Genomic DNA, 26141 nt, shown 5'->3' on the forward strand with positions numbered 1-26141 from the left:
TTTATCCCCTCTGAGTTATATAAGCTGCAGGGGTGCAGAAGACTATTAACAAGATGTGGACTTTCGATGGATGTATCCTGTGCAGGCTCCTGATAGTGCTATCAGCTTGTGATAGGGAGAATCTGCTTGTTTGGAAATCGTTAATGATAAATGATCACACTGCTTGTTTGTCTGGAAAGTATCTTGATGTGAGGAGGCTTCTGTGTTGGCAAAAGGACGTTGCTAAAGTTCCTGCTTTGAGGTCTGCTAAGGATCTGATGATTTCCAGGTAGGAAAAGGTGGTTAATGTCTGGCTGCAATTCAGAGAAGTTGCAGATATTGCTTTGGATTATTTTGCAGTCTACCTTAGCTTACAAACTTGATGCCTTAGCGCTATCAGTGCAATACACATTTAAATAAAAGAATATAAGGCTGTTTTAAGTAACCAAGTTGAACTTGTCTGGGGAATACTTAGAAGCGGAGGTGCATGTACTTTGCTATAACTCAAAAGTCTCTTCTTGGAGCTATTTAATGTTTTTATTAATAGAATTATTCCCTTTGTTTCCAAGCTGTGATGCCAAAGGCTTTCTTTACTGTCAAAATCTTTGTGCCTCGCTGGGGCCTCCTATGTTTTCTGGCTTACAAAGAATGCTTTCTATGTGGGGCAAATCCTGCTTTGTAAACTTTTTTTTCAAAAGAGGGCTTATTTAATTTCTGAGAATAGAAAAGTGTTAGCTGAAGGTGAGATCTTTTTTTTTTTTTCTTCTGAAATGGCAACCCGTACTCTATCAATGTAGTTTGTGTAGCTTGATGTCCTGCTGACAGCTGCTCTTAAAGTTATTCCTTCCATTTGTCAGACATGCTGGTGTAATTTTTTTTGGCCTGCTTTGTCAACCAGACTAAGTGAGGGTGATGCTAAGAGCCGTTTTGCACGCCCACTTGGATAATGCTAGAGTGTGGTTCTAGCTCCTTAGGGCTTACACTCCAGTTTACGTCCTGTTCAAACCAAGTTCTCCACTAGCTTTATTTGTTCAAACCAATACATATGTATTTTTAAAAAAGATTCAGTGCTGCTGGCCTTTGAAGCAGCACCAACACGATGATTGGAAGCGTCCCCTCTGATTTGCAAGAAAGTGAAATGCTGTCAGAACTGTCTAAAGAGACAGCTTCTGGAAAAACTCCAGGGTCACTGTGTTACCAATCTTTCAAGTCCCTGATAATGACTCAAATGTCTCATTACATCCACAAAACAGGCTGTGTTTGAGTACTGTTCCTAAGTCTTGCTGAGGATGGGATCTGGGATGCAAGATCTGGCAGGAATGGCTTGGTGCAGGTCCTGTGGGTGCTGGCAGGGTCTCTACCATGGATGAATCCAACCGTGGTGGGCTCCGTGGTGCCTTGTGGCACACAGTGCAAGAAAATACCACTCCTGAGCTGCTCCTGCAGAAAGCACGGGGACATGTAACACACCTGTGTACATCGTGTGACTGGAAATGGCTTTTTCATTCTCTTGGCAGAAGCAATGCTTGGAAATGTAGGCATGGCAAGCAGTCCAATGGACTGAAACTGAGATGTTCCCAGATGAGTAACTGTTAGGAAGATGCCTCAGTCAAGTTTGTGCACGTGGACTTCTCACAGAGCATGGCAAGCTGTAAATCTGAGTTTTGAGGCAATTCTGTACACACAAAAACCCTTCCAGAAGCTCGACAGCAAAACTGGGATCAGGCCAGTGGGGGAGTTCCTTTTTTCTCTGAGACAAACTTTGTTATTGTGGTACTTGGACAGGAGCAGAGTTCAGGTTACACTTGTGTGGTTGTGCTTTTTAAAGGCCTCTCACCCAGTAACTCCTGACTTCTGGAAGTCAGATTAAAATACTGTTACTACTGTGATATATGTTTGTAGGGCCATGTTGGTTTTAGTTCATCATTCATCAATAATGAAATCTGACCTGAGTAGTAGTTCTTTCAGCTACTGAAAGAATGGATTCTGAAGGGTTGACCCGAAAGACTGAAAGCTAAAAAACGAGCTCCTAATATTCTCAACTCTGTTGGAACAGTTGGTACTTACTCTTACTGAATCATGCTTAATAATGTGTCATAGGAAAAGTATGAAGCCAGAAACTGCTTCAGTGCTTGTTTTTTTAATCCCCAAGATGTTAGGCCTTACATGTGCAAACAAGCTTTTTTCCTCTTGCAAGCAGTGAACAGGCACTCTGAAGTCTGTGTCATATTTGAGAATTGAAACAGGTGTAATGAGTTGGAATTAGGAATTTAGTCTTCTGCTGATGTGGTGCTGGGGTAATGTACTGGATCAGTGGTCTTGTTTGTATGTGTTGGCTACCAAAATTGACAGAAAACATTTGTTTTTTCACAATTGTAGACGATCACCTTCCTATACGCTGTTCCAAAGAGGACAAAAAAAGCTTACTTCTACTATTTTTTTCCAGATGAGAAAAGGCCTGTAGGTTTTTAATGCAAGTTTACCTAAGAAGCCTTAAATGGGTTTTGATGCTGTAAAATCAGTTTTCTTCTGTGATTTGTTAAAACTTGGGGAATGCTGAAATCTGAAGTGTAGATGACATGCCAGGTTTGAAAATGGACAGGGAACGGCTCTTGATCTTGTCTGCACACGTTCCCAACTACATCATCAAGCCCAGTTTGATTTTTCACTTCACAAAAACGTCTAGTGTCCTAATCTCTGATTTACTAACGTAGTGTAACCTGTCAATTTGCAGGTAAGCATTATGAGGAGGAAGAAGAGGAGGATGCCCTACCTGACTCAGATGCCCTGCCAGACTCGGATGACGAGGTGGATTTGGAGAAGCCGCGCCCCATCCAGATTGTTCTTGCTCATGAAGATGACCATAACTTTGAATTAGATGAAGAAGCATTGGAAAAAATCTTGCTTCAGGAGCACATCAAAGATCTTAACATAGTAGTTGTGTCTGTAGCAGGAGCTTTCCGCAAAGGAAAATCTTTTCTGCTGGACTTCATGCTTAGATACATGTATAACAGGGTGAGTAATTTGGACTTTCCTTGGCAGGAAAAAAAATAGTTTTAGTTGTTCACATTTGTATTTGTTTACTTGAACACAAATAGCAGGTATTTTTTTTCCTTACAGCAGCTGGCTTCCTCTCCCTCTAAGTATACTGCTACTATGTGAAGAAGTGTACTTAAGTGACGATTTTACAACATACATTTACTGCAGCCATGAAGTGAATTACTGGTGTCCTGATATAAGTGGATTTGAGAAGAACTTGAATAAGGAGAGCATTCAAGGAGGGCCTTCTAGTAGTGCAAGGCCTTACCTAGGTGGTGGTTTGGGAAGATCTTGCTTTGACTCAGCCTCCTGCAGTCAAGTTGTAGCGTTAGCTTATCAATTGCTGCAAAAAGAAATTTGTCAGGTAGCTCCTGGAGGACTAATTCTGTTTACTGAGATACTGAAATACAGCAAAAGGGAGAAAGTCTCCTGTTGCCTGCTTGGAATGTGTCTCTGAACATAGTCCAAGAATTTCTTAGATCCTTTTAAGTCATGGGTTAATGAATGCCTAATCTGAAGCTTAATTCCTTCTTACTTTGTAGTTTTTTGGCTGCTGTTGTTTAGTCTCTACTATACTTTGAATTATTGGCTGTTATGGAGAAGGTGGCATAGGACTTCCTGTGAACATATACATCTTTCTGTCATGGGTTGTGCCGTGTTTTGTTTAATCTGCACAGTGAATATTAACAGTTCAGTGTTTTACTGCTTTTTTGAAGCACTTAAGGAACAGAATGGATTCCTTTGTGGTCATGGTTGTTTGGAGTTGGAATGCTTGGTAGCAGAAATTAACCACGATTGCATCTATTTTGCTTTTGTGCTAGCTGGCTTGAGGAGAAATGAAGATGAACCCTGCAGTTACAGGAAATACGGGAATATTGTAAAGAAGCTGCTGGTAGTTGGCAGATGAAGACTTCCTTTCTCTCAGTCCAAGTAATGCTTGCTATTGAGTTCTCACTGATCTGCCAAGAGCTCTGTAAGAAAGCCACTGAGGATGTTGGTAGGAGGAATACAGAGTAGCAAGCCGGTGCTCCCAACTTCTTGAGTCTAGGGAGAAATAAACATTGATATGGCTGTTCAGTGGGTCACCTTTTGTATGTGTCTAAATCCTCTCCAGTGTCCTGTTTATATTAGAGCAAAACCAACAAAACCAAACAAAACTTCCAAGAAGTATAGCAATTAGAGCTAAACGGGTGCTAGGTAGAGCAGTGCTAGTTCTTGCCAAAAATAGGCTTGGTCTTTAAGCAAACACTGGAACTTACAGATTGCAAAACAAGTTCAGAGAGCAAAACAGATTGGGACACTTTCAGCCTTGTTTAACAGTGTGCCTCTGTTCACTGCACCGTACAGCCACATTTCTCAGTTTTCTCTAGGTGTCCTTCAAAATACCATTTGTTTCACTGTCTGAAGAAGACAAACTCAGCTATCTAGTGCAACAACATCACTTGCCTAAAAGGCTCTGCTTCTTACTCTCCATTTGCTGCTTCTGGCCAGGCATTTGTGTTCTCAAGCTACAATGCTTGCAGGCCCTTAGCTGAGCTGATCCTACTCACTGATGCCTTAGAGACACTGTACTTTGAATTGTTTTCCTGCCAGCTCAGTGACGTAAACTGGCTTAGGGAAAGCGTGACAAGCATCAGAGCCACTGCAAACTGAGTGTTAGGAGTTGAGGATGAGAGAAGATGAGTGCAACGCCTCTTCTTTGGAGCCCTGCTGAATTTTATCAAGTCAAACGGTGTCCTCTATGTTTATGCAAGTGGTTTTAGTACAGGAGGGGAGGCCTTGGTATAGTTTTATATATTTTTTAAGTCTGATCTTTGTCTTCAGGCTTAATTCAAGTATGTATTTACCGTGCACTAAATGTTGGCCCTTGCACAAAATACCAGTGCATTTATGTTCATTTTATACACCGATCAAGCAATTCCAGGCTATCCTGTCCTGTTGATATTAAAGTCTGTGATGAAGAACTTGCCAAGATATGTCAGAATCCTATTTTCTTGTCTTACCCGAAAAGCTAGGGGTCATTTGAAAAGTTACTGTTCTTGTGCCAGTTGAAGTCAAAGGTAGGATTTTGAAATGGCTGGAGCTAGTTAGTATCTTCAGGGAGAAGGGTGGCATCTCATTTCAAGCACTGATACTTAGTGTTAAGGTTCATTATTTGAAAGGGGACAGAATAATTCGCCACAAAATAGCAGCAGTTGTGTGTTCAGCAAAGCTGCTGCAAGGATCCTGTGATCTGTTTCATTTTGAGCCTTATTAAGAGCTAGGTGTGGAGACACTAGTAAATTTAGATTTGAAAGCTTTTTCTTACAGGGGTGCGACCTTTCTAGATGTACTGCATATTAATGGCACTATGCAAATAAAGCTGCATTGGTCACTTCCTTGGTATGGAATATTTAAAAGGGCTATGATATAGAACTGCAGTGCAACTTAAAGCTTGATTTCTTCTAGGAACAAAGCCTTCTGTTTCACTTCTCCCATCTCTTGAATGTCTTTCAAGTCAACTTAATGGATGGAGTTTAAAACACTGAGTTTCTTGGAAAAAAAATGATGTAACAAGCTAGGAATACTTCAGTGTGATGTAAAGCTCAGTCAGAGACAGGGTTAACTGCATAGTCCACAGAACGAAGCAGCCTGAGCTGAATTTGTGCTTAAGACACCAAAGTTCCCTGTGACATGCATCATATGTGGAAATAAATGTGATAATTTGCAGTGATTGAGGTACTTAATTAGTTTTGTTCTGAGCTTCTTCAAGTAAGGGTAATACATTTCTGGACCAAATTTGTATAAATTAAGAATGGATCATATTGTTGCGTAACTTAACAGTTTCTTCTGAAGAACTGAGAAACAAGATTCCACTACCATATACCTGTGAGAGCTGATTCAGCATTGCAGAACTGGATCTTGGAGTGTTCTGAAGCCCAAAGCAGTCTTGGAGCTTCAGTTTCTACACTGGTCAGTGGATGAGTAAACATCTCTGGATGATTTAAAAACCAAAACCAACAACAAACACGCCCCCCAAAAACAAAGAAAAAACACCTGCAAGGGAACGCCGTTCAGGTTGTGTTTATTTTCACTGGTGAAGGCGTATGTGCATAAAACAGAAAAACTACCTGTAAGGAGCTGTGCCTCTCTTCACTTGGATGCCTGTGCCTGTATTTTGTATGTGCTCATCTTATTTTTCACCTTTGCCATGGTTCATCCAAGTAGCAAAGCTGAATGGTGTGCTCTTAGTTTGGGAGAATGCTGATGCAGAACTGCTTAATTGACTTTCTCCTCTTAGCATAGGCTTGCTTTGCAGCAAATAATGCTGCTGGGCATGGAGGGTGTATGCAGTTATCATTCCTCTCCTCCCTCCATTTTTGAAATAAGCAGTTTCACTTATTCACAGTAAGCATTTCTATTCTGTGCAGCCTCTGGGTGCCACACACTGCTCTCAGAGATGTGAAGAGGTCTGTCCTGAGCTCTTCTGAAAACTTCCAGTGTTGAGTTAGCAAGTTATATATTACAGCGTAGTGCATGGAGAAGCTTCTCCTTTGACCTCCTTTAAAAGCACACTTTCCTGGCTGGTAATCTTCCCTGGGTGGTCAGGGGCAAATTCTTTAAGAGTGTTTCTGTTCTTCTGTCAGTGTGCTGTGCTCTAGCCTGTAAAATAAAGGCTTTTCCCTAAACCTTCTCTTTACTTCAACTTTTGTCTGTCTACTGCTTTTCCAGGATTTCAGTGTTTGTGTGTATACAGAACAGATGCATCACAGTGAAAGTTCCCTGGAGTGCCCATTCATGCTCCTTACTTCCACAGCACATAAACTGTATTTCTGGGTTATATCTGTTCATATAATGTCTGGGATCTTCTTTGTGAGCCACTGCTCCATGTATTGCCTGTCCTTGAGGAGTGTTAGCTGCAGACTGTACTTGGCTCTGACAGCTTTTCCCAAAGTGGGTGACTTGCCCATAAACTTGTAATGTGTAGGGTGTGTTGACTGATGTGTACCAAACTCTCAACTTGATCTTCTTCCTTGAATCCTAATCACCAAGAAGTATTTGGTCTGTGACTGAAGGAGAGATTATGGATTGTCTGGTCCTTGCCTATTCTTTTTGGCTTCTGCAGGCTGGCAGTGTGAGTCTTGTGCTGGTCTCTGCTAGTGTGGGGGTTTAGATGCTAGGTTCAGCGGTTGACCTAGTTGTGAGAGGGAAGGGATTAAGTCAAGATTAGTTTTTTGTTCCTTTTGGAGTTCTAACTACAAAACCATCCAAGTTATTAATAAATAAACTTTGTGTAAATAAATGAACTTAATAATAGACTTCTTCACAGTGAGGGTGACGGAGCACTGGAACAGGCTGCCCAGGGAGGTTGTGGAGTCTCCTTCTCTGGATATGTTCTTGAGACCTGAATGCTGTTCACGTGTGCTCTTCAGAGGCTGAAGAGTTGTGTAACTGCTGAAATAGGGTAGACTCCGATGCAAAACTTCCCTGTGGAGCATCCACAACATACAGCAGAGTAGCACTGGGCTTTTAATACTTTATGTAGTGTTGTCAGTCAGCTTGGAGGAAAATGAGGGTGTGCCATGGAAGTCTGCAAAAACACAGCACAGCAAATCTCCTCCTTGGTATTTAATAAGTTTTTCTTCTTGTTTTGTAGACTTCTCCTTGCTGGATAGGTGGAAACACTGAGCCTTTAACTGGGTTTACATGGAGAGGTGGATGTGAACGGGAAACCACTGGCATTCAGATCTGGAGTGAAGTGTTTGTAATTGATAAGCCCAACGGAACAAAGGTAAGCGCTTGATTTAAATAGGCGTATGTGGTGATTTTTTTTGCCTCTGGGTGGATAGCTTTAATGCCATGGTTTTAATGGAATCAGTTCAAAGATGCTTTCCTGTGTGTTCAGTAGCTGTGTAATATGTTTGGAAACCTTCTATCAGCTATCAGTGCAGGTGTGAGTCTTCCTGCTGGTTTAAAAGATTCAGTCTCCAACAATAGTCCCATTCTGAGATTACTTTATTTTGGCAAAGTCTACTTTGTCAAGGCTTATGGGTGGGTTTTCCTGTGGATGTTTTAGAACTGCATTGGCTATAAATACCATGTATAGACAAATGTTGTGATAAGAACAGTTCTAACAAACACTGTTGGTTTTGGGATTGAGTATGTGCTCTAGCTTGTAATTTTGTTCTAGTGAAATGCAGCACATGGCTGTGAGTATTATAAACAGTTTTGGTGTCTTTAAGCCGGTCCTTCTGTGTAGTTTAACAGGTAGCCCGCAAAAAGAAAAGAAAAGCAGGGTAAATGGCACAAACTCTACGCTTATCAAAACTGTTGAGCATTTTAACTCTAAATCAACCTAACTGCGTAGTTTTGATTTTGGGTGTCTATTTTCATGCTGTAACAACTTCAAATGTTGTCAGTAAACATTTGCTCTGTAATACCAGTGCTGTATTCTCAGCTATTTGTGTTCTCCTGAACTGTAAGCTCTTGATGATTAAACTTTCATAGCCTCTGCATTGCTGAGACGAAAAGGAAACATCTGGTGGTTAATATAGGACACTGATCTTAACCAGCTAGTGGTTTAGAGGCCTGTAGAAGGTTTTGTTAAACTTTATACGTAACCAAACAGTTCTCTGGCTAAAAAACAGCAGTTGTGAGCATCTGTTTGTGCTTTTGAGAAAATAAAATCACTCATTTGTTCTTGCTTATCAGTCAGCCCTAACTGAAAGAGAAGGGAATTGTAGATTCCAAAGATGGCAATTAGAAATGAAGTGGTCTTAATGATAAGACTTCATCCATCCGTGTCATTCTAGCAGATGGTCAGTGTCACTGCTTTTCTGGAAATAATTAAGACACATTTTAAAACAATCCAGTATAGCTTATTAGAGCTGAGACTGAAGCTCCTCCAGTGAGGAAGAACTACCTTCTACTCTGCTCTGTGCCTTGTTGAGCTGAGGGATGCTATTTCTGTGGGAGAGGGTAACTAATGTAGCAAGGCCAAGGACATAAGGCTGCTGATATGGCTTTGTATTGCTGCTTACTAATCTGTAGGTGTGCATAAATGTGTGTGCAGGGAGCTGGCTAAGGTTTAATAAATAGGTACAGAAGCAGAGAGATGCTCTTACTTGAAACAGAATTTAACCCAATGACCTGGAGTTTGAAAGTGTAACAACTTGGTTAACTGTTGCTGCTCTTCAAAACTCTCTAGGTTGCTGTACTACTCATGGATACCCAAGGTGCCTTTGATAGCCAATCCACTATCAAAGACTGTGCAACGGTTTTTGCTCTGAGCACCATGACGAGTTCTGTCCAGGTGAGAATACCTGTGCTGGCCAATAATGACAGCTGTAGGAACCCTCTTGCTCAAGTATGCAAAGAGTCTCTCTCTAGCCATGCTTAGAAAGTTCGCCTGCGTATTTTCCTCCAGCTATTACTGAAGATTTCACATTTAATGTCCCAGTTTTCAGTGTTATATAGGTAAGTTTCTCTGGAATCAAGGTCATTCAAGGCCAAGCTGGGTTAAATTGCTGACTGAACTGGGGAATTCCAAACAAAAATGGCAAAGTAGCAACTGCTTCTATGCAAATGTAGTACAGAAGCTTTAGAAGACTTTAGATGACAAAACTAAGGGTGAAACTACACTTATCTGTTAAATGTACGTCTGCTGCTACTGTTAAACTCCTGACGATTCTCTTGTGCTATGCCCAGTACTCCTTTTAGGCTTGTGTCTTGATGTGCAAGAAGTAAGCAGGTTTTTAAGGGATGTCAAGTGACCTTGTTCAGACATACTCCTGTGAACTGTGATGTTTTAGTATGTAGAACACTGCCTATGCCTTGCCCTGTCCCCCTGCCCCTGTTGTTCCTGTGATTAGGACAAGTTATGGGTTATTGATACATCTTTGAGTTTACTGCCGTTCAGTATTGGTTGAACTTATTGAAGCTGTTGTGAGCACCCTGGGGAAAGCCCAACTTCTCCAGGAAGATTTGGAAGCAAAAAAACTGGTGAACTACCTGCTCAGCTGTTCCCGTGTCAGAGGTGATGCTGCTAGATCACTGAGTCCTGGAGCATTTAGATTTGAGGATGACAGATAGGTATGTCCTTCTCAGTCCTCCTCTCACACCCATATGATGATTTGAAGCACTCGGCATTACTACTAGATCTCTTTACAGCTTGCTTCCTTGGAAGGATGATCTGGGAAGGATTAGGGTGGCCAGCAGTGATTTTTGTCCCTTCCACTTGGTATAGGGAGTGACTTTTTTGAGATGCCTTCTTTGATACTGTTCTAGAGGCTGGCTTTCAGGTAGTTAAATATTTCTGGAGGTGGTAAAAAAACAAACAAACAAACAAAAAAAACACTCAAGATGCCTAACAAAGGCTGCATGAAGATAAGGGTTTCAAATTGCATTTTAATTCCTTTACTGTCTCTTACAGGTATACAACTTGTCCCAGAATATTCAGGAAGATGACCTTCAACACTTGCAGGTAAGAATATGCTGAATTTATATTAAGCTGTTTCTGAATTAACAGTCTGGAAATTGTTCTTGATTTTACTACTAATGTAACTGTGATTTGAGAGCAGCTTCCTACTTAATATAAAACATGAAAGCTGACCTGATACTAAAACTAGTTCGGCCTATTAAAACGTTATTTGCGTCAACATCTGTGATGCTTCCTCTTTGCCAGTGTAGATGTAAAATAGCATAAGCTCCTAATTTGGTGAAATCTTAAGTCTAGTCTGGTCTGTACATTAGAAAGTCTCTGGTCTCTATGTAAGAAATTCCAAAATTCCTGAAAGGATTAGAATGGGAAATGATTTATGAAAGCACATAAGACACTTCCCATGTTTCTTCTTTTTCCCTAACGTAAGAAGACAGATAGTGTTTCATAACTAGCTTCTGTAGAAATTTGGGAGCTTGTGTCATGGCAGGAAGATTATCTTCCACTCAGGAACCTTCTCTAGTTTTTCATCTGAAAAACTTTTACAGTCTCATTTTTGCCTAGAAACAAGAGCAGATGAGAGTTGTCTTCTCACTACTGTGGAGTTTTCATCCTCTAATGGAACATTGTGATCAAAGGCCACTCAATTCTGGCTTCATATGAATGGTGTAAGAGCCTTATCTCCTTAAGTTAAAATCTGTAGCTTCAAAGGCTAGCTTGTGTATTAACAAATATCTGCCTGTGCTCAGGCCACGACCTCGTCACAGCTTAAAACTGTTTTACATGTCCTCTGATTGAAAGGACTTCTGTCTTGTTCAGTGCTGCTAAAGACTGGCTGCCAATACTGGAAGTAGAAATACACTAACTCAACATAATCTTGTGATGCTGTTCTCAGTTAACAGCATTGTATCGCTGGACCAAAACCAAACAAAGCATACAGGGAAAACAAACACCATTTAAAAAAAAAAAAAAGGTTTAGTAAATTATTTGAAAGGTAGACTTTCCTGATCACCCTGATCCTTCAACAATCTCAGTGCAGTCTGAATGGAGTGTTCCCTTTCTTTTATAGTAGATGGGATTTGAGGGAAGAAAGGGAGGAGAAGGGCAATAAATAAAAGTAAATGCTTTTGTTCCCTGCCCACTGAAGGTGGGAACAAGGAATCATGGTCTGAGGGAAGGAGATATTATTCTGAAATACTCTTACTCTTTGGCTGCATATTTTCCATGTAGGAGGGAATGGAGTGAGGTGGTAAGTTAAGATCACAGGAACAAGCCACTCATGGGGGTGCTCGACCTCTTCAGAGCTTCTTTATGCTCAGGGTGACAAGGGCTTGGAAGTTCACTTGTGTCAAATTAGTCTTGTAAGTTTTCAGATGCTCTTGTAACTGACACAGGGGAAACTGTCCTTTCAGCCACGGACTTTTTTTTCCTGAGGTGTCGAGGGATGAGCTTTAATGCAAAGGAACAGTTACCTTGTTCTAGAGGGCTTCCTTCATCTCACTCTCCAAAGTTTATAAAGGGGCTTGTGAGGTACCCTCACCTGACAGCGTTAAACCTGGTTGAAACAGCCAGCATGTGATTTTTTTGTTCTCATGGGTTTGCTGGCCCACTTAGTCCAGTGAGGAAGAATGCTGCTTTTAGCATTAAAGATGCCTGAAAGCAACCAGGCAAAGACAGCTAGCGCTTTTCTTCTGCTGAAGAGAAAGAACAATTATGAGTTAAGGTCACGGGCTGAAGCAGAGATCTGGGAAGCTGCTGAACTTGGCTAGAGCTGAGGTACTAGGCATTGAAACGCAAGCCAAGTGCCTTGAGATTTCCGGGAATAAATTTTTTGTAGGAAGTAAGGGGGCAAGTGTTAGACAGGCGTACCTCCTTAGCCGAGGTGATGAGTGTTGGAAACTGCCTGGCTGAGAGACGCAGTCAGCTTTCCTCTGAGAATAGCCCACTGGCCACCCACTTAGAGCCCCGGTGTAGTGCCAGTTCTGGAGTGGCAATGTGAAACCAGCGGGAATTGTCTCCTCCTTGAATTTCACTGACCATTGGCGTACTTGTTCTTGAGCTGCACTGACCACTCTAGATCCGTAATACAACTTAAGATTGAATGCATTGTTATCTAGTGACATAAAGGATTCTTACAGTAGAAGACTGTTTTCTGTGTGTCACCCTTACGCTCTTCTTTTTTTTTTCAGTTGTTTACAGAATATGGAAGACTAGCTATGGAAGAAATATACCAAAAGCCGTTTCAGGTAACTGTGTGTTGAGTCTAAGCAATTGAATGTGTAGAAAATTATCTCAGGATAATTATGAAGAGAACTTAGTTGGGCTGAAGCCAGTCTGTTAGTCTGTTTTTTACAAGACTGGTTTTCCTTCTCTGTCACTATGTTTCTTGGCAAAAACAGTAGAAGAATGCTGAAGATGATCATATTTTAGGCAACTATAGCTTTGTGCCTGGGTTTTAAGCACAAAGGAAGTGTCAAGTGATGCACTGAATTCAAGGAGAAAGTTTCACGTTTCCTTCCTAACTCATTTCTTCTTGAGATGTGGTTGGTCTTTGGTGCGTGGTTCTGAATATAGGTCATATGGCCTTGAAGAAATTGAGGGACGTTGCATTTTCATTATTTGAAGCATTAATGGCTGCAGTATTTGAATTTTCCAGAACTGCTAGCGTCTCATGACTATTTCCTAGGCTAGAGGAGAGTTTGAGGCTTCTTCTACTTAGCGGAGGCAAGAACTGAGACTTCTCCAAACCCGAATTATCAGATGATTCTTCTTAACCTGTAATGCTACCAGCAGTGAATTTTTGAGACTCTCGTGTCTCTAGAATATTCACCCTGCAACTGTGAGCCCTTTATGTTCCTGTGATTGGCCCAGGCAAGATGGTGTATTCTTCAAGCACCTCATCTCAGATAAGATTAATGTCAAGGTTTGTTCTCTGTCTTCAGCTGACAGGAGGAAACAACCACGTTTAATCCTTCTGGGGTAGTAAAAGGCAAACCCATGGAACAGGGAAGCATCTCTTTTTTGAGACGCTGAAGTACTTCCTTTCAGATAAGGAGCAAGTTGCACTTGTGTGTATATTGGTGTATTTTTCTTAAAACTAGCAACTACTTGCACCACAAAACTACAAAGCTACTTAATTTAGAATAGCCAAGTTTAGAATCTTTAAAAATTTCAAACAGCTACGTGTGATAGTTCTTGACCTTAGGAATGATGCAAACCATTCACCCCTGTTGTTCTTCCTTTTACAGACACTAATGTTCTTAATTAGAGATTGGAGTTACCCCTATGAACATGCATATGGTTTGGAAGGAGGAAAAAAGTTCCTAGAGAAAAGATTGCAGGTACGTTATGTCTAGTAGTCCTACTCTGATCTAACTTAAGTGACACCTCATTGTCAAGATAGTGATGCACCATGATCTAGCTCTTAAAATGCTTGTGATGTTTCACTTATGCAGGGTTCTTGGGTTTAGAACTCTACATCTTTAACATCTTTAGGTTCAGAAGTAAGTCTAAACACACTTGTGCTCTTACTGCTTTCAAGCTGGTATTTAATCTTGAGGTACTGCAAATCTGTATTAGCAGCTCTTACACCTCTTTTTTTCTTCAGGTAAAGCAAAACCAGCATGAAGAGTTACAGAACGTAAGAAAGCATATTCACTCCTGTTTCAGTAACCTTGGCTGTTTCCTGTTGCCCCACCCTGGTCTTAAAGTTGCAACAAATCCAAATTTCGATGGGAGGTTGAATGGTAGGAAGCTTTCCATTGTGTTTCTTGATTCAGATCACTGAATTCATTTTCTTTTTATCATAGAAGTTAAGCACTGAAATAGTTGGCCATTGAAATGCTTGATTAGAAAAGTGTAGGGCTAAAAGGTGAAATGATAGAATCTAGAAATGCGTATTGTGTGTTCTTGGTTTAAAGGTAAGATGGAATGGATATCTTTATCTGGATGTTGATTGTAATCTTGATTAACTTGAGACATCCCTAAAGGTCATATAATAAGGATTCTAAAGAAAAATAAAGGTTTCAGACATGAGCGTTCATAAAATGTAGACTTTCCTTTCTTGTTATTGAAAGGCTTTTCTGTAACAACTCTCAAAAGCAAAGGTCAAAAGCTAGAATGACTATAAAATAGCTGTAGGCTTCTGCCACCGCAAATTGCGAAGCAGTTGGGATTCTTACAATTACTGCCTTTCCCCCAATAGAGAGAATATATCAGAATGGCAAAGGCTGAAAACAAGATTTTTGCAGCAGTTTCCCACTGACAAGTTCTGTGGGACAGATCTGTGGGTTCGTGCAAGATGTTGGTGTAATAGGGAAAACGCACTTTGAGTACTACAAGGACTACAGAGTTCTGTTCTCTGTTGGAATTTAATATTTCAAGAGTAAATAGAATTTACTGAAGCTATAGTATGTATTTAAGCCTTTAAATATTTTAAAAATGCAGTTAAGGCTTGTGATGGTATTTTGAGGGGTTATGGGTTGTCAGTGTTCCTTTGGGAAACAAAAGATTAAATACTAACCACTGTTTTCTGACTTTTACTAGATATAGATGAGGATTTTAAGAAAGAACTACGGAATTTGGTACCGTTACTGCTTGCCCCTGAAAACTTGGTAGAAAAAGAGATTAGTGGATCCAAGGTGACCTGTAGAGATCTTGTAGAATACTTCAAGGTAAGCAAACTTATGCTAATTATTTTTGTTAATGGCTTAAAAGAAAGTATTCTAATTTTAGGGCATGTTCTTCCCAGAGAAGATGAAGGTATCTAGGCTGACATTCACTGATCAGCTCAATTTTGTGTTCATTTCATTACTGTTTCCAGAACTGGCACACAGCTTCCTGACAGTGTAGCTCTTTTCCAGACTACTATTGGCAAAAGAGTGCTTTTTATTAGTTTGTAAATAAGTTAAAAATACTTCAAGCTCTATTAGAGATTTTTTTACTCTTTAGAAATTGTTTTTTCTTTTTTTTTTAAGAGGGTTTTTGTATACAGATAGTAAACCAGCTCTTAAACTTCTAGATATGCAGTAAAAACATCAGATATTTTTTTCTTCCCCTCCAGGTTTTTTTTACTTGTAAGGAAGATGCTTTTTAAACACTTGCATGTGTAACAACATTTCATGCTATAAAATATTTGTGGATACCTGCAGCTGTTAAACTCCTGAGCTGTTCTGGTATCATGGTGACACCAGCAGTAACGTGATAACATAATCCCTACATCACCAGGAATTGGTCTGATGTGTAGCCTTTTTTTTTTTTTTAAATTGGAATGGCTTAAACAGTTGGTTCTGTACAAGAAAGTAGCATTCCTCAAGGCATTAATTTTGCATTGCTTCTTCTGAGTGTGTGTGTTGGAGGCAGGACAGAGCTGATGTTATGAAAGTAGTTATGCAAGGGGTGAATCTGAGACCAGAACTCTCAACACTTGTAAAAGGATTTCTTTATTTTGCAAATGAAAGGCATGATGTGGGATTCAGAAGTCGTGGCTGCTCTGACAAGGATAAAATCCTCTCTGGAGCTCATATGCTCAGTCTCTGTATTTACATGGCTGCATATCACTTCTTGTTCCATTTTCTTATGTAGTAAGGCTCGATCCCATATGGTGCAGGGAGTGCATGTTCAACAGCAGTTTAGGAAGGAGTGCACCCTAAAACTGAGTGTGACATTGCAGCTATTGAAAAGCTGCCTGATTCACGTTGCAGTAGCCAGTCTGGGATCTGCTAAGCAGGGTGCTGTGGGAACTCAGTAGTTGCATAACTGAAGAGAACTGCTCCCTTGTGACTGTGGATCTAAAGCTGAGATCGTGAAGCCTGAGTTGGAAACCGGAGGGTTTTTACTCAGAGGAAATAGCTACAGAATCAAGGAGGGTGTCCTGGGAGCAGAGTCCTGTATAATGGTTTTTGTAGGTTGTCCTACCACCTAGAGCAGAAGGTATGTAGGGATCCTGATGACCTTGTTCTCATCTCCTCTAGGGAGAAAATCTTCAGGACAGAGGCTTGTAGACAAGCTGGGGGGAGAGCAGTAGCAGTGTCTCTATGGGGCTGTTCATGGCATGGCTTTGTTGGTTTAACCTGTCCCAAGAACTGTGCTGTAGGACATGGGCCATCTTGTGGGCTGGAGGAGATACATGAAGGATGTTCTCTTCCAGCCTTGTGAAACCATGGTGAAATAAAGCACCCGAGGATTGGCAGGGTGCGGAACAGAGGGACAGCCTGCCTACTTGGCTTCCAGTGGTGTTTTGGCAGTTCAACACTGTGTATGTTCCAAGGGAATTCCAAGGGAACAAGGCATGGGGAAATAAATTATGCTTTTTGGCTGTTTGGACAGACCTCTTGCCAGAAAGTCTGTGCAAGTTGGTTGTCTTCATGGTTTTGGAAGAGGGCTCCCTGCCTAGCGAAGACCTTCTAATGCATTTGAGGGAGCAGAAGGCTGTTGCCAAACCTGTCACTTTTTTGAGATAGTGGCTGTGTCTCCTCAAGGTACTCCCCAACTTTGCCAGGCCCCAGCCTCAAGTGCACAGCCCTTACTTATGGAAGGCATGGAAACTTGTATTTTGAAGTGGAAGAAAGTCTGAAAGTGAACACATGCACAGACCAAACTCAGTGGCTTATTGGTGCTTGCACAGAAAGCAAGCCTGTCAGCAGCTATTGAAAGAGAACCACTTTGATAGAGGGATGAACGACTTATTTTAATACTGATGGAAGCACGTTAATTGAAATGCTTTGTGAAAGTATTGCTTCTGTTTACTAAAACTGGAGATAATAAGGATTTCATGTTAGGCTTTGGGAAAGTAAAGGAGTTAAAACACTGGGGGTAAATGGGTGAATGCCAGACCTGTATGTGTGGAGAAACTTGATTCATTGAATGCTTACCATTATTACAAAGTAATGACTTCTGAGCTCTTTGTTATGTTATCCCTTTTCTCTCCCTCTCCTCAATCATAAATGCTTAGGAAAAAGAAACCTCTTTTTTCTTATTTATTCCATTTAGGCTTACATTAAAATCTATCAAGGAGAGGAGCTACCTCACCCGAAGTCTATGCTGCAGGTATTTTCTTTTCTTTCAAATAACCTGATAGAAAATGTATTTCATAAGCCCTGTGCAGTTGAAGGTCATGAATGCTGGGAGTCTGTAGCTCCTGCACAGAGCTGTAGCTCTTGAAGGAGCTGTGTGCTGTGAAAGCAGACTGAACTGTGTAGCCTGGGCACACATTTCTTTCCTCAGTCCCATCCCCCAAATGGAGCAGAGGGTATAACCGATTGCTTTCTTTTTAACTGCTTCAATTTCAAGCATGTTTCCTGTAACTTGCTCTTCTGTCAGTATCTTTCAGACTTTATTCGCAGGGCTTTTGGTGCAGCAAACAGAAAGGAAAAAGCGTAAAGTCATGTAGCTAATATCACTGTCTCAGTGTTGGGCTCCTTTATTGCATGTGTGGGTTGTTAGGTTGGATAAGTACACTGAGTTAAGGCCTGTATCTTCTTTACATCTTCTCTGGATCAACCCAAAAATCAGCTTTAAAATGATCTGAACACAAACCGATTGTGCAAAGCTCTGTGTTGAATCCTTAAATTGCTTGGGTTGAAGAATTTTCATCCAACTGTGGACTCCAGGACTGGTTTTAACCATTTCATATTTATAAGACTCTTTAAATTAAGATTCCTGTGTCACTTCATTAAGATAAGAAGGATGAATAAACAGCCAGAATGGAGTCAATGAACCAATTCTTTAGACTTTGGCAGGAGGAATGGTTCAGAAAACTTGTCACAGTGAAACAAAGGCTGCTATCATTTCTTCCAATTAACATGCCATAGATGTGTCTGTGAGATACAGAAGATGCCATCTTGCAGGATGAGCTAGAATAACTGTCCTGGACACAACACAGGTTGAAAGGTGCCTTAAGTCCTTACAAATTCTGACGCCAAAACTGCACATAATGCAGGAATATTGGCTCGCTTCTTTCTTCACAGGTAGTGACGTATCAGGATTAACGTTTAGTAATTTAGAGATCCTTACTTGCTTTTTAACAGTAGAACATTCAGAAGAGATTGCTCATGATGGCAAGTCTGTACAAGCACGTGGGATTTTGTCTGCAGCTGCCCTAGAAAGCCCCCAACCCCCTTTCTTCTAGTCGCTCTGTTTTAGTATCTATCATTAACCTTCTTTTGTTCATGTGGGGCATTTTCTTGGCAATCGAAGTCCTTGGTAGTCCTTGGTGGTTGTGGGGTGTGTTGGGCAGTGTAACTACATGTGTGTAACTTGCTGGTGATGCTGTAGTGATACGTGGTGCTCAATATTTTCTAGGCAACAGCTGAGGCGAACAATCTTGCTGCTGTGGCAGGAGCAAAAGACTTGTACAGCAAAGGCATGGAGCAGGTATGATAACTTCTAACTGTCTGCATGCGAATACGGGCCTTCAGTTTTAGTGTTATGTTTGGTGTTGGCTGTGAGCATATTGATGGGGAAAAGTAGCTTAGGCTCCAGGACGTGTTTTGTGTCCTCTGCACTGAGGTTAGGTGTCTGCAGAAAATCCAGGATTCTTTGAGATGTAAACTGGTGAGGAGGTGTGGGAATGGGAGGTCAATATACCACCTGCTAATTCCTCCTGTTGCTCTTAAAGATCCTGTAATGCGAAATGTGCAGACAGGTGAGGAGATGCGTGGTGGGTCAGGGTAGACCCAAGGGTAGAGTTCTAGGATGGCTTCACACTTTTGAATAGTGGTTATTCACTAGCTGTCCAATGTGTGGATTAAAATCACCCCTTTTTAAAAACAAACAAAAACTTTAATCCAAAAGCTATTTTGTCTGGAAAAAAAATATGCGATTTCTTACTCGCTTCTTCTCTTGAAGGTAGTGACTTACACCACTCCAAGCTGAATGCCTGGATGGACTTCACCCTTTGACTTCCTGGTGTTAGCAATGTTTTATCATGGCAAATTCTGGAAACAGTTGCATGTCTTGCAGAGCTTAACAAGACTATGCTTATTTAGAAACTCTACAACAGGACCAGTGGGTTTAAATGTGAAATCACATGGGTGATAACATGCCACAAACAGAGCTCCCCATTAACTGGGCTAATTCTGGTCTTAATGACTGAAGTAGCTTTCAGTTTTGAAGTTAGATTAAGACCTAATGCTAGTGGCAGGCTAGCCAGCTTCAGTTGTTAGCAGGCTGACTTGAGAATGCTGGTGTAGAGGGATTCCTTCATTTGTTTCCATTTTTGGAAAATCTCTTTAAAATAACTAATGGGTTGCTTCTATTAAAAAAAAAAAAGGCTGAATTGTTTCCTACCTTGACTCTTTACTGGCTGTTGAGATACTGTACTCAAAAGGCTTCTTACATGGGGTAAAGAATAAACAGAAACAGACGTGCTCTCAAACAGACTTTGTTTCCATAGTAATTTTCCCCAGTATTGTGTATATTTTTGTGTCACTGTAGAGTGTAGCATAGATAAAAACACAAATGTCTTAAATCAACTTCTATCCAGATGTCTCAGTGTTCTTAATGTGACATGACTTTGAAAGTTCTGTTTTAGGAACATCACTTAAGACTGGATTATGTATGGGTATTTCTTACTGTACTGAGTTCTACTGGTGAACAAAAGCCCTCTTCTGCTGAGTGTGCATAAACAAAATACTCTTCCCCTGATGACCTTAAATGTGAGGAACAACAGGTGCAGCCGCACAGAGCATGAGAACAGTGGTAGTATTTGTGTGGCAAGCAGTGGTCTTGATACATCAGAAGCTCCTAGTGTTTCAGTACTCTGAGCAATGTGCAAAAACAGTTTTGGAGGTTGAGAGACCTGTTTTCCAGGGAGTTTTGCCAGGTACAGAGAACTGTAATAAGGAAAAATCAGACAGGTGCTTGTTAAACTTCATCAGGGGGCAGCAGGTGGGGTGATGGTTTCAGGATCCCGTTGCTTTGAAGCAGCTAGTCAGTGAAGCCATGCAACTTGTGAGGCAGAAAGGGTATCCTGTGCTCTGAGAAAGCGATCTTTTCAGTGCCCTGCTGAAGGGGAAGCAGCAGGAGGAGGTTAAAGGTGGTGTGCTCAAGACACAGGATGACAAGCACTGCCTTGTGGCAGGAGAGGAAAGGCTGTGGTGTGACATCATATGGAAAGAATCTTCAGTCTTTAGACATGGACCTTTACAGTCAGACTCAGAGTTGGAGCTGATCTGAGCAGTTGGGACCTTTGGCCTAGGTAATCACTAATCATAGTCCATAAGAGGTCAGACATCAGTGTTACAGAGAAGTCATCATTGGAGTCTAACCATTTTCATACCCATGCTGATTTAGGGAGAGGAAGATGGTGGGTGTCCACATCACAGGTATCTGAGTCCATGGTCTCTTCCCTTCAGCAGAAACATTCTCTCACAAGTTGAGCTGAATCAAGCCTAGAGGACAGTCTAGGGAAGAACAGGCTAAAGATGTCAGCAGCTAGTTCTTGTTTATTCATATCACCTGGTAAGTTCCCTGGGACCTGCAAGTGGCAGCAATAAGCAGGAAGTTGCTGAGTGTGCAAAATCTACCTCACTGGTGTTCAAGTTCAGCAGTGAACCTCGTGCTGAGGTGGGTGACATGGTGTGAAAAGCTGAGGGGAGGGCTTCAGAGCGCTATCTAACCTTCCTCAAGCCAAGCTTTGTCCGCCTTCTGGTGTTCCTTATTTCACCTTATAACAGGAAAATATGTTGTGGTTGCTCTCCTCTCCTGGGCTTGCCCAAAGGGATGGACTGAAAATTTTAGTTCTGTCATATGCTATGGCTTCATATCTTAACAGACAGATAAGGCTCTTGCTGGGCCGTGATGCACAGAACCTTTGGCTGCTTCCCTTGGGATGGGACTCTAGACCTTAAAGAGCCAAGGAAGTTGCAGGAGGTAGTCTGCTGGCTTGAGAGGTGGGCAGGTTTGTTTTCAGTACAGCCCAAGATATTTGGGATGCGCTGACACCACCTCTGATTGTTCCTACAGATCTGTGGAGGAGATAAGCCTTACATTGCCCCGGCGGACCTCGAGCGGAAGCACCAGGATTACAGAGAATCGGCTGTCAGGCAGTTCTGCTCGGTGAAGAAGATGGGAGGGGAGGAGTTCTGTCGGCGCTACCAGGAACAACTCGAGACGGAAATTGATGAGATCTATGCAAACTTTGTGAAGCACAACGATGGCAAAAACATCTTTTACGCTGCTCGTACCCCTGCCACTCTATTTGCAGTCATGTTTGCCATGTATATAACCTCAGGACTGACTGGGTTCCTTGGTATGAACTCCATAGCTACCCTGTGTAATCTCGTGCTGGGGATAGCTCTTATATCCTTTTGTACTTGGGCATACGTTAAGTACTCTGGGGAATTCAGAGAAGTTGGAACAGCCATTGATCAGATCGCTGAAGCTATATGGGAACAGGTTGGTATTCGTTTTCATGAAAAATCTTTCCTTGAGCAAACATATCAAATAGTTTCTGCTCAGTGTTGTGAGTAAAAGCTGGTCTAGAGTTAAGGGAGGACACTCGTTCTGCTGCAGGGAAAATCAGGTCAGGAGTACAACCACTCTGCAGTGTTGTCCCACAGAAGGAATGTTAAACCAGGAATGTTACTTAAATACATGTGTGTATGTGTTACATAAAGGCTTCACTAGCTTTGCTAGGTGCTTGGATGGTAAGAGTGGAGGGATTTGTTAGAAGTCATACTACTTCTTGGGGCAGAGAATTCTGCTTTCAAAGGTAAGTTTAAAGTGGCAAACTTGCACTATGGATGTGGTGTGTAAAGTACTTCAAGAAATGTGGAAGGTGGAAACATTGCCCTTCTTCACCTCACCTGATAGTGTGACACTGGAGGACTAATTAGGCCTCAAAGAAAACTGGATGATGAGTAACCAGACTAACGTGCAGTAGCTGCTACGAGAGGATGTGCAACAAGTTTCTTCCTCTGGGAAGACTTGTGTATTCTGTGACCCTTCAAGTGGTGCAGTTGGTGCTACTGCTGTTACAAGAAATACATGCCAGTCAGGTTAACCCCTGAAAGAAGACTTCAGTGTGAGAGAACCGAAGGCCTCTGTACAAAGATTTTGCCTGAATCCAGGTGACGTAGCTGTCCTAGTACAGCCGGTGTGGAGAGCTCCTGACCAACTCTTCTGAGTAGCTTTTCATTTTTCTCACTAAAATAGGTTCTACAAGGTGTTAAGCAAATAACTAACTGGAGACTTCTATACTGCTACAGCCTTCCACATCTGAAAAGTGACTTTGTTCCAGATGAATTCTAGGCAGTGGTACCCTAAACCTGTCTGTGAACGACTGTGTAAGGTTATGAACTGCCATGTAAAGTAACTGGAGAGACAAAGTGGATTTCATAATAAGAAATTGAGCATCAGGTACTAAAATTTGAGTTGCAGCCCTTGGCTAGTGGTTAAAATTGAGGCTCTTCTTTACCACCGTAGCTTCTTGCTTTGCATCTCGGGGTTGAAGAGCACTGCAAGAAAAATGGAAGGTGTCAGCTGGATGTGTAGTGCTCACTGTGATAGCACTACTGCTGTAGGATATCTGGAGCATGTAGGGTTTAATTTGATTTTTGGCCTTCCCTGAGATGAGGGAGAACTTGGTTATGGCTTCTTATGGGCCGGAGGAAGGTGTTCTCCAAAAGAGCTTGCTGGTGGTATTGTTACAGTTACACCACACTGATAATGGGCAAAGCAGCTACAGATTCTGGTCCGAGTCTCTTGCATTGTTGTTCTTGCTATTGATTTTTCTTTCTTTTCCTTCCATGCTTCAGAGGAATCCCAGGAAGGTAAGAAGCTACTGGCGATCTTTTTTCCTGACCTTGACTGCCTTTTTCTGCTGCTTTAAGAGCCAGTTTCCCTAACAGCTCAATTCATGTTTTAGGTGTTTTCCAAACTCTTTGAAGTCCTTAGATGCCGAACGATTCGCCGTGCTCTTACATCAGTGCCGCGACAGCGACTCTCATCCAACAATAACAAGAAGAAAAACTAGCCAGTATTTTTAACTTTCTTTCTGTATCTGAAGTGTTCACACTTACACATATAGGACAATAAGCTGGACCGTCTGGGCCAGTCTGCATAAATGCTGTAACCATACCAGACTGATGCTGCATATAGGGTATGGAATTGCACATCCATCTTCTAGGAACTATAAAGTGGTTTGAATTCAGAGAAATACTGCTGTATAGGAGGGATATCACTTGTGTTTATAGCATGTGGCTGATTTAACCTCATTACCGTAGCAGCAAAACTCATTTCTCTTTCAGTTCATGTCACTTTGTTTCAGACTTCAGCATTCCAAGTTTTTTCATTATTTTGAGTCTCATCTTTTTGTATGTGTTTATATTTTCTTTTCCTTGGTTACCTCATTTTTTTTGTTTCTTTGCACGTTTCTCATTCCACAGGTGTTGAAGCCCATGAGTGATAATTTGGTGGAGGATCATATGAGACAGTCTGTTAAAAACTCTATCAAAGCAGGCCTGACCGAGCAGGTGTCTCACCATGCCAGACTAAAGACAGACTGACAGTTCATCTCCTCTTCAACTCTGCCCTCTCATCTTAGACATGCTTGCTGTACCATGAGAACTCAATAAAAAAAAAATAAAAAATAAACCAAAGTTTACAATCAACTGTAGAAGTAGTTTAGTGTGACTGGCTTCACAGATTGCTGCCATCACCTGGGGAGAGTAAGTTTGTCAGTGCTCTGCTCCTGAGACAAACTGGTGCCATGGAGACCGCTGGGGTGGGAGGGAGGGGTGCGTGTTTTTAAGTATAGTCCTGGTGAACTGTGCATGTGTGCATTTTGGGGAGTGTGTGGGGGAGGCATTTTTTCCCCCGGTGTTTGAGTTGATGCAGTTTCTGGCTTACAGTGGGGAGCCTGTCCTCTGCAGGAGGTAATTTCAGGGAAGTAGCAATCAGACCCACCTGAAGGGTGCTGTCACCAGATGTACCTAGCTCTGCCACGTCCCCTTGCCACCTCTAAGGCAGGAGTTGTTCTGTGTGTCGAGTCGGTGAAGCCATTAGAGCCACTCCGTTGCAGTATGTATCTTGCTTTACTGCCTTTTGTACCAGTGTTACACAAATGCATGTATTGGTTCCTCACGCCGCGGATGGCAGGAGTAGCTGGTGAGGGAGGCGGTGGGTCAGAGCATACGGTGTCTTGCCTTGAACTTGCAGACCTGGTCCCGAGGGAGGTGCATATCAGAACTGAGCTGTCTTTTTCTGCAGTTTAGCCTTCATGTATATAATATTGCCATTAATTCTACTGGGGGAGAAATTCCATCCAAAAACGTTGCCTACAGCTACCAAGCAATGAGTTAGGATTGTCTGTACAGTGTGTTTAGTTTTTATTTTTTAAGAAATCACAGATAGGGCATGTATATGAAATATAAATATATAAATACGATTTTGTATCAAAGTTTTGTAGTTTATGGCAAAACCTGGTTCTGTGGTAGCTAAGTGCAGTCCCTGTAAAGGAATGTTTGTGGCTCATGTAAATGTGTGAATGCATCAACAATTTGAAGTTTTTTGATATATTTGTGATATTTACCTGCCTTGAGCACTGCAATCTCTCACCCCCTTGGGAAAATCAGTGGGAATGTTTGTTGTGAAACTCTTGTCCTCTGTTGCATTTTAAAGTTATTTCCTGTAATTTATTTTCAGTACATGATTAAAATCAGTTGTGTATATATGAAATTAAATTCGTGCTTATTTTTAAAAGATGTTTAAGTATGTATTCTACTACATAAACTATGTCAAATACTTATCCTGACAATTATGTAAACAGATTGTCTATTGTACTTCATAGCTTTCTATTGAAGCTGATGTTTCTCTCATGCTTGTCTCTGAAAGATGACATTTGTCTAGCTCATATCCCCTCCCTGTTTAGGAAAACTTTCTGCTCTTCTAAAGCACGCTTCTTGACTTGTGGAGTTGTGTCAGCTTCTGCCCTCCGACAATTGTATCGTTCTGAAATCTTGTTACAGGATCTGTTTTCACTCTTGACTAAGCATCAACTAAGGCGTTTTCAGATGTGTGGAGTACAAGGGCAGCTAAAGAGTTAACTGCTGTAGTTTCAGCTGGAAATGACTGTGTGCAATAGCTTGTATTTCATTTTTTTCTTCATTCCGCAGTAGTAAAAATTTCCATCAATGTTTGAGCTTCATCAGGCTCCCCTCTCATCAGGGAGGGAAATCATCTGTTTAGAACTAAAGCAATTGCACTGTGACTTTTGTACCCTAAGGAGCTTCTAGGGAGCGGTGGTTGTTACCTGATTTCCAGAGATTAGGGCTCAGCTCCAGGTGAATGATGCTGAAGATGAGGTAGGAATGTTGCATTTTATGGTATCTTTAAAACTGTACAGATTAAATACCGTTATTTAAACAATCTAATGCTTTGGTGCTGAATCTCTTTTCCTTATTAGTCAAAAGACTGAGGAGGTGTGTAGGATGCTTGCCCTGTACCTTCCTGGAGAATGCAAGAAGTTTGTCAGCTGTGAGGCTGCGCTGTGCCCTGCAGTGATGGTGAGAGCAGAACCCTGCCCAGGGGTGACCCTAGTGAGGCTGCAAGACTTGACCCAGACTCTACCCTGTCAGCATCAGAGGACTGATGGTGGAAGGGAGTGGGGAAGGGGAGAATTCTGAACCCTGTGCCAGGAAGCTATGAAATGAATGCTTAAAGGCACAGAGAATGGTAGGGACAATTGTCATCCTTCCCCCACTGC

General features: G+C 41.6%; 1 protein-coding gene across 4 annotated transcripts in view; it reads left to right on the forward strand.

The window, feature by feature from the left end:
• ATL2 (atlastin GTPase 2) overlaps positions 1-25804 on the forward strand; it is a gene marked incomplete at its 5' end in the record, with an annotated part of 43732 nt that extends 17928 nt beyond the window's left edge. For 3 of the 4 annotated variants that reach the window (XM_082757719.1, XM_082757720.1, XM_082757721.1), the window contains 12 exons: positions 2714-2994; positions 7655-7789; positions 9206-9310; positions 10430-10480; positions 12625-12681; positions 13684-13776; positions 14043-14181; positions 14981-15108; positions 17426-17482; positions 18737-18808; positions 21401-21832; positions 23824-25804. In XM_082757719.1, the coding sequence (XP_082613845.1) occupies positions 2714-2994; positions 7655-7789; positions 9206-9310; positions 10430-10480; positions 12625-12681; positions 13684-13776; positions 14043-14181; positions 14981-15108; positions 17426-17482; positions 18737-18808; positions 21401-21832; positions 23824-23943 (1670 nt within the window). In that variant the 3' untranslated portion in view covers positions 23944-25804. The other variant, XM_082757722.1, reaches the window with a different exon arrangement.
• Between the last annotated feature and the right edge of the window lie 337 nt (positions 25805-26141).

Source organism: Aythya marila (genome assembly GCF_965140915.1).
Source record: "Aythya marila genome assembly, chromosome: 3".
Taxonomy (NCBI): domain Eukaryota; kingdom Metazoa; phylum Chordata; class Aves; order Anseriformes; family Anatidae; genus Aythya; species Aythya marila.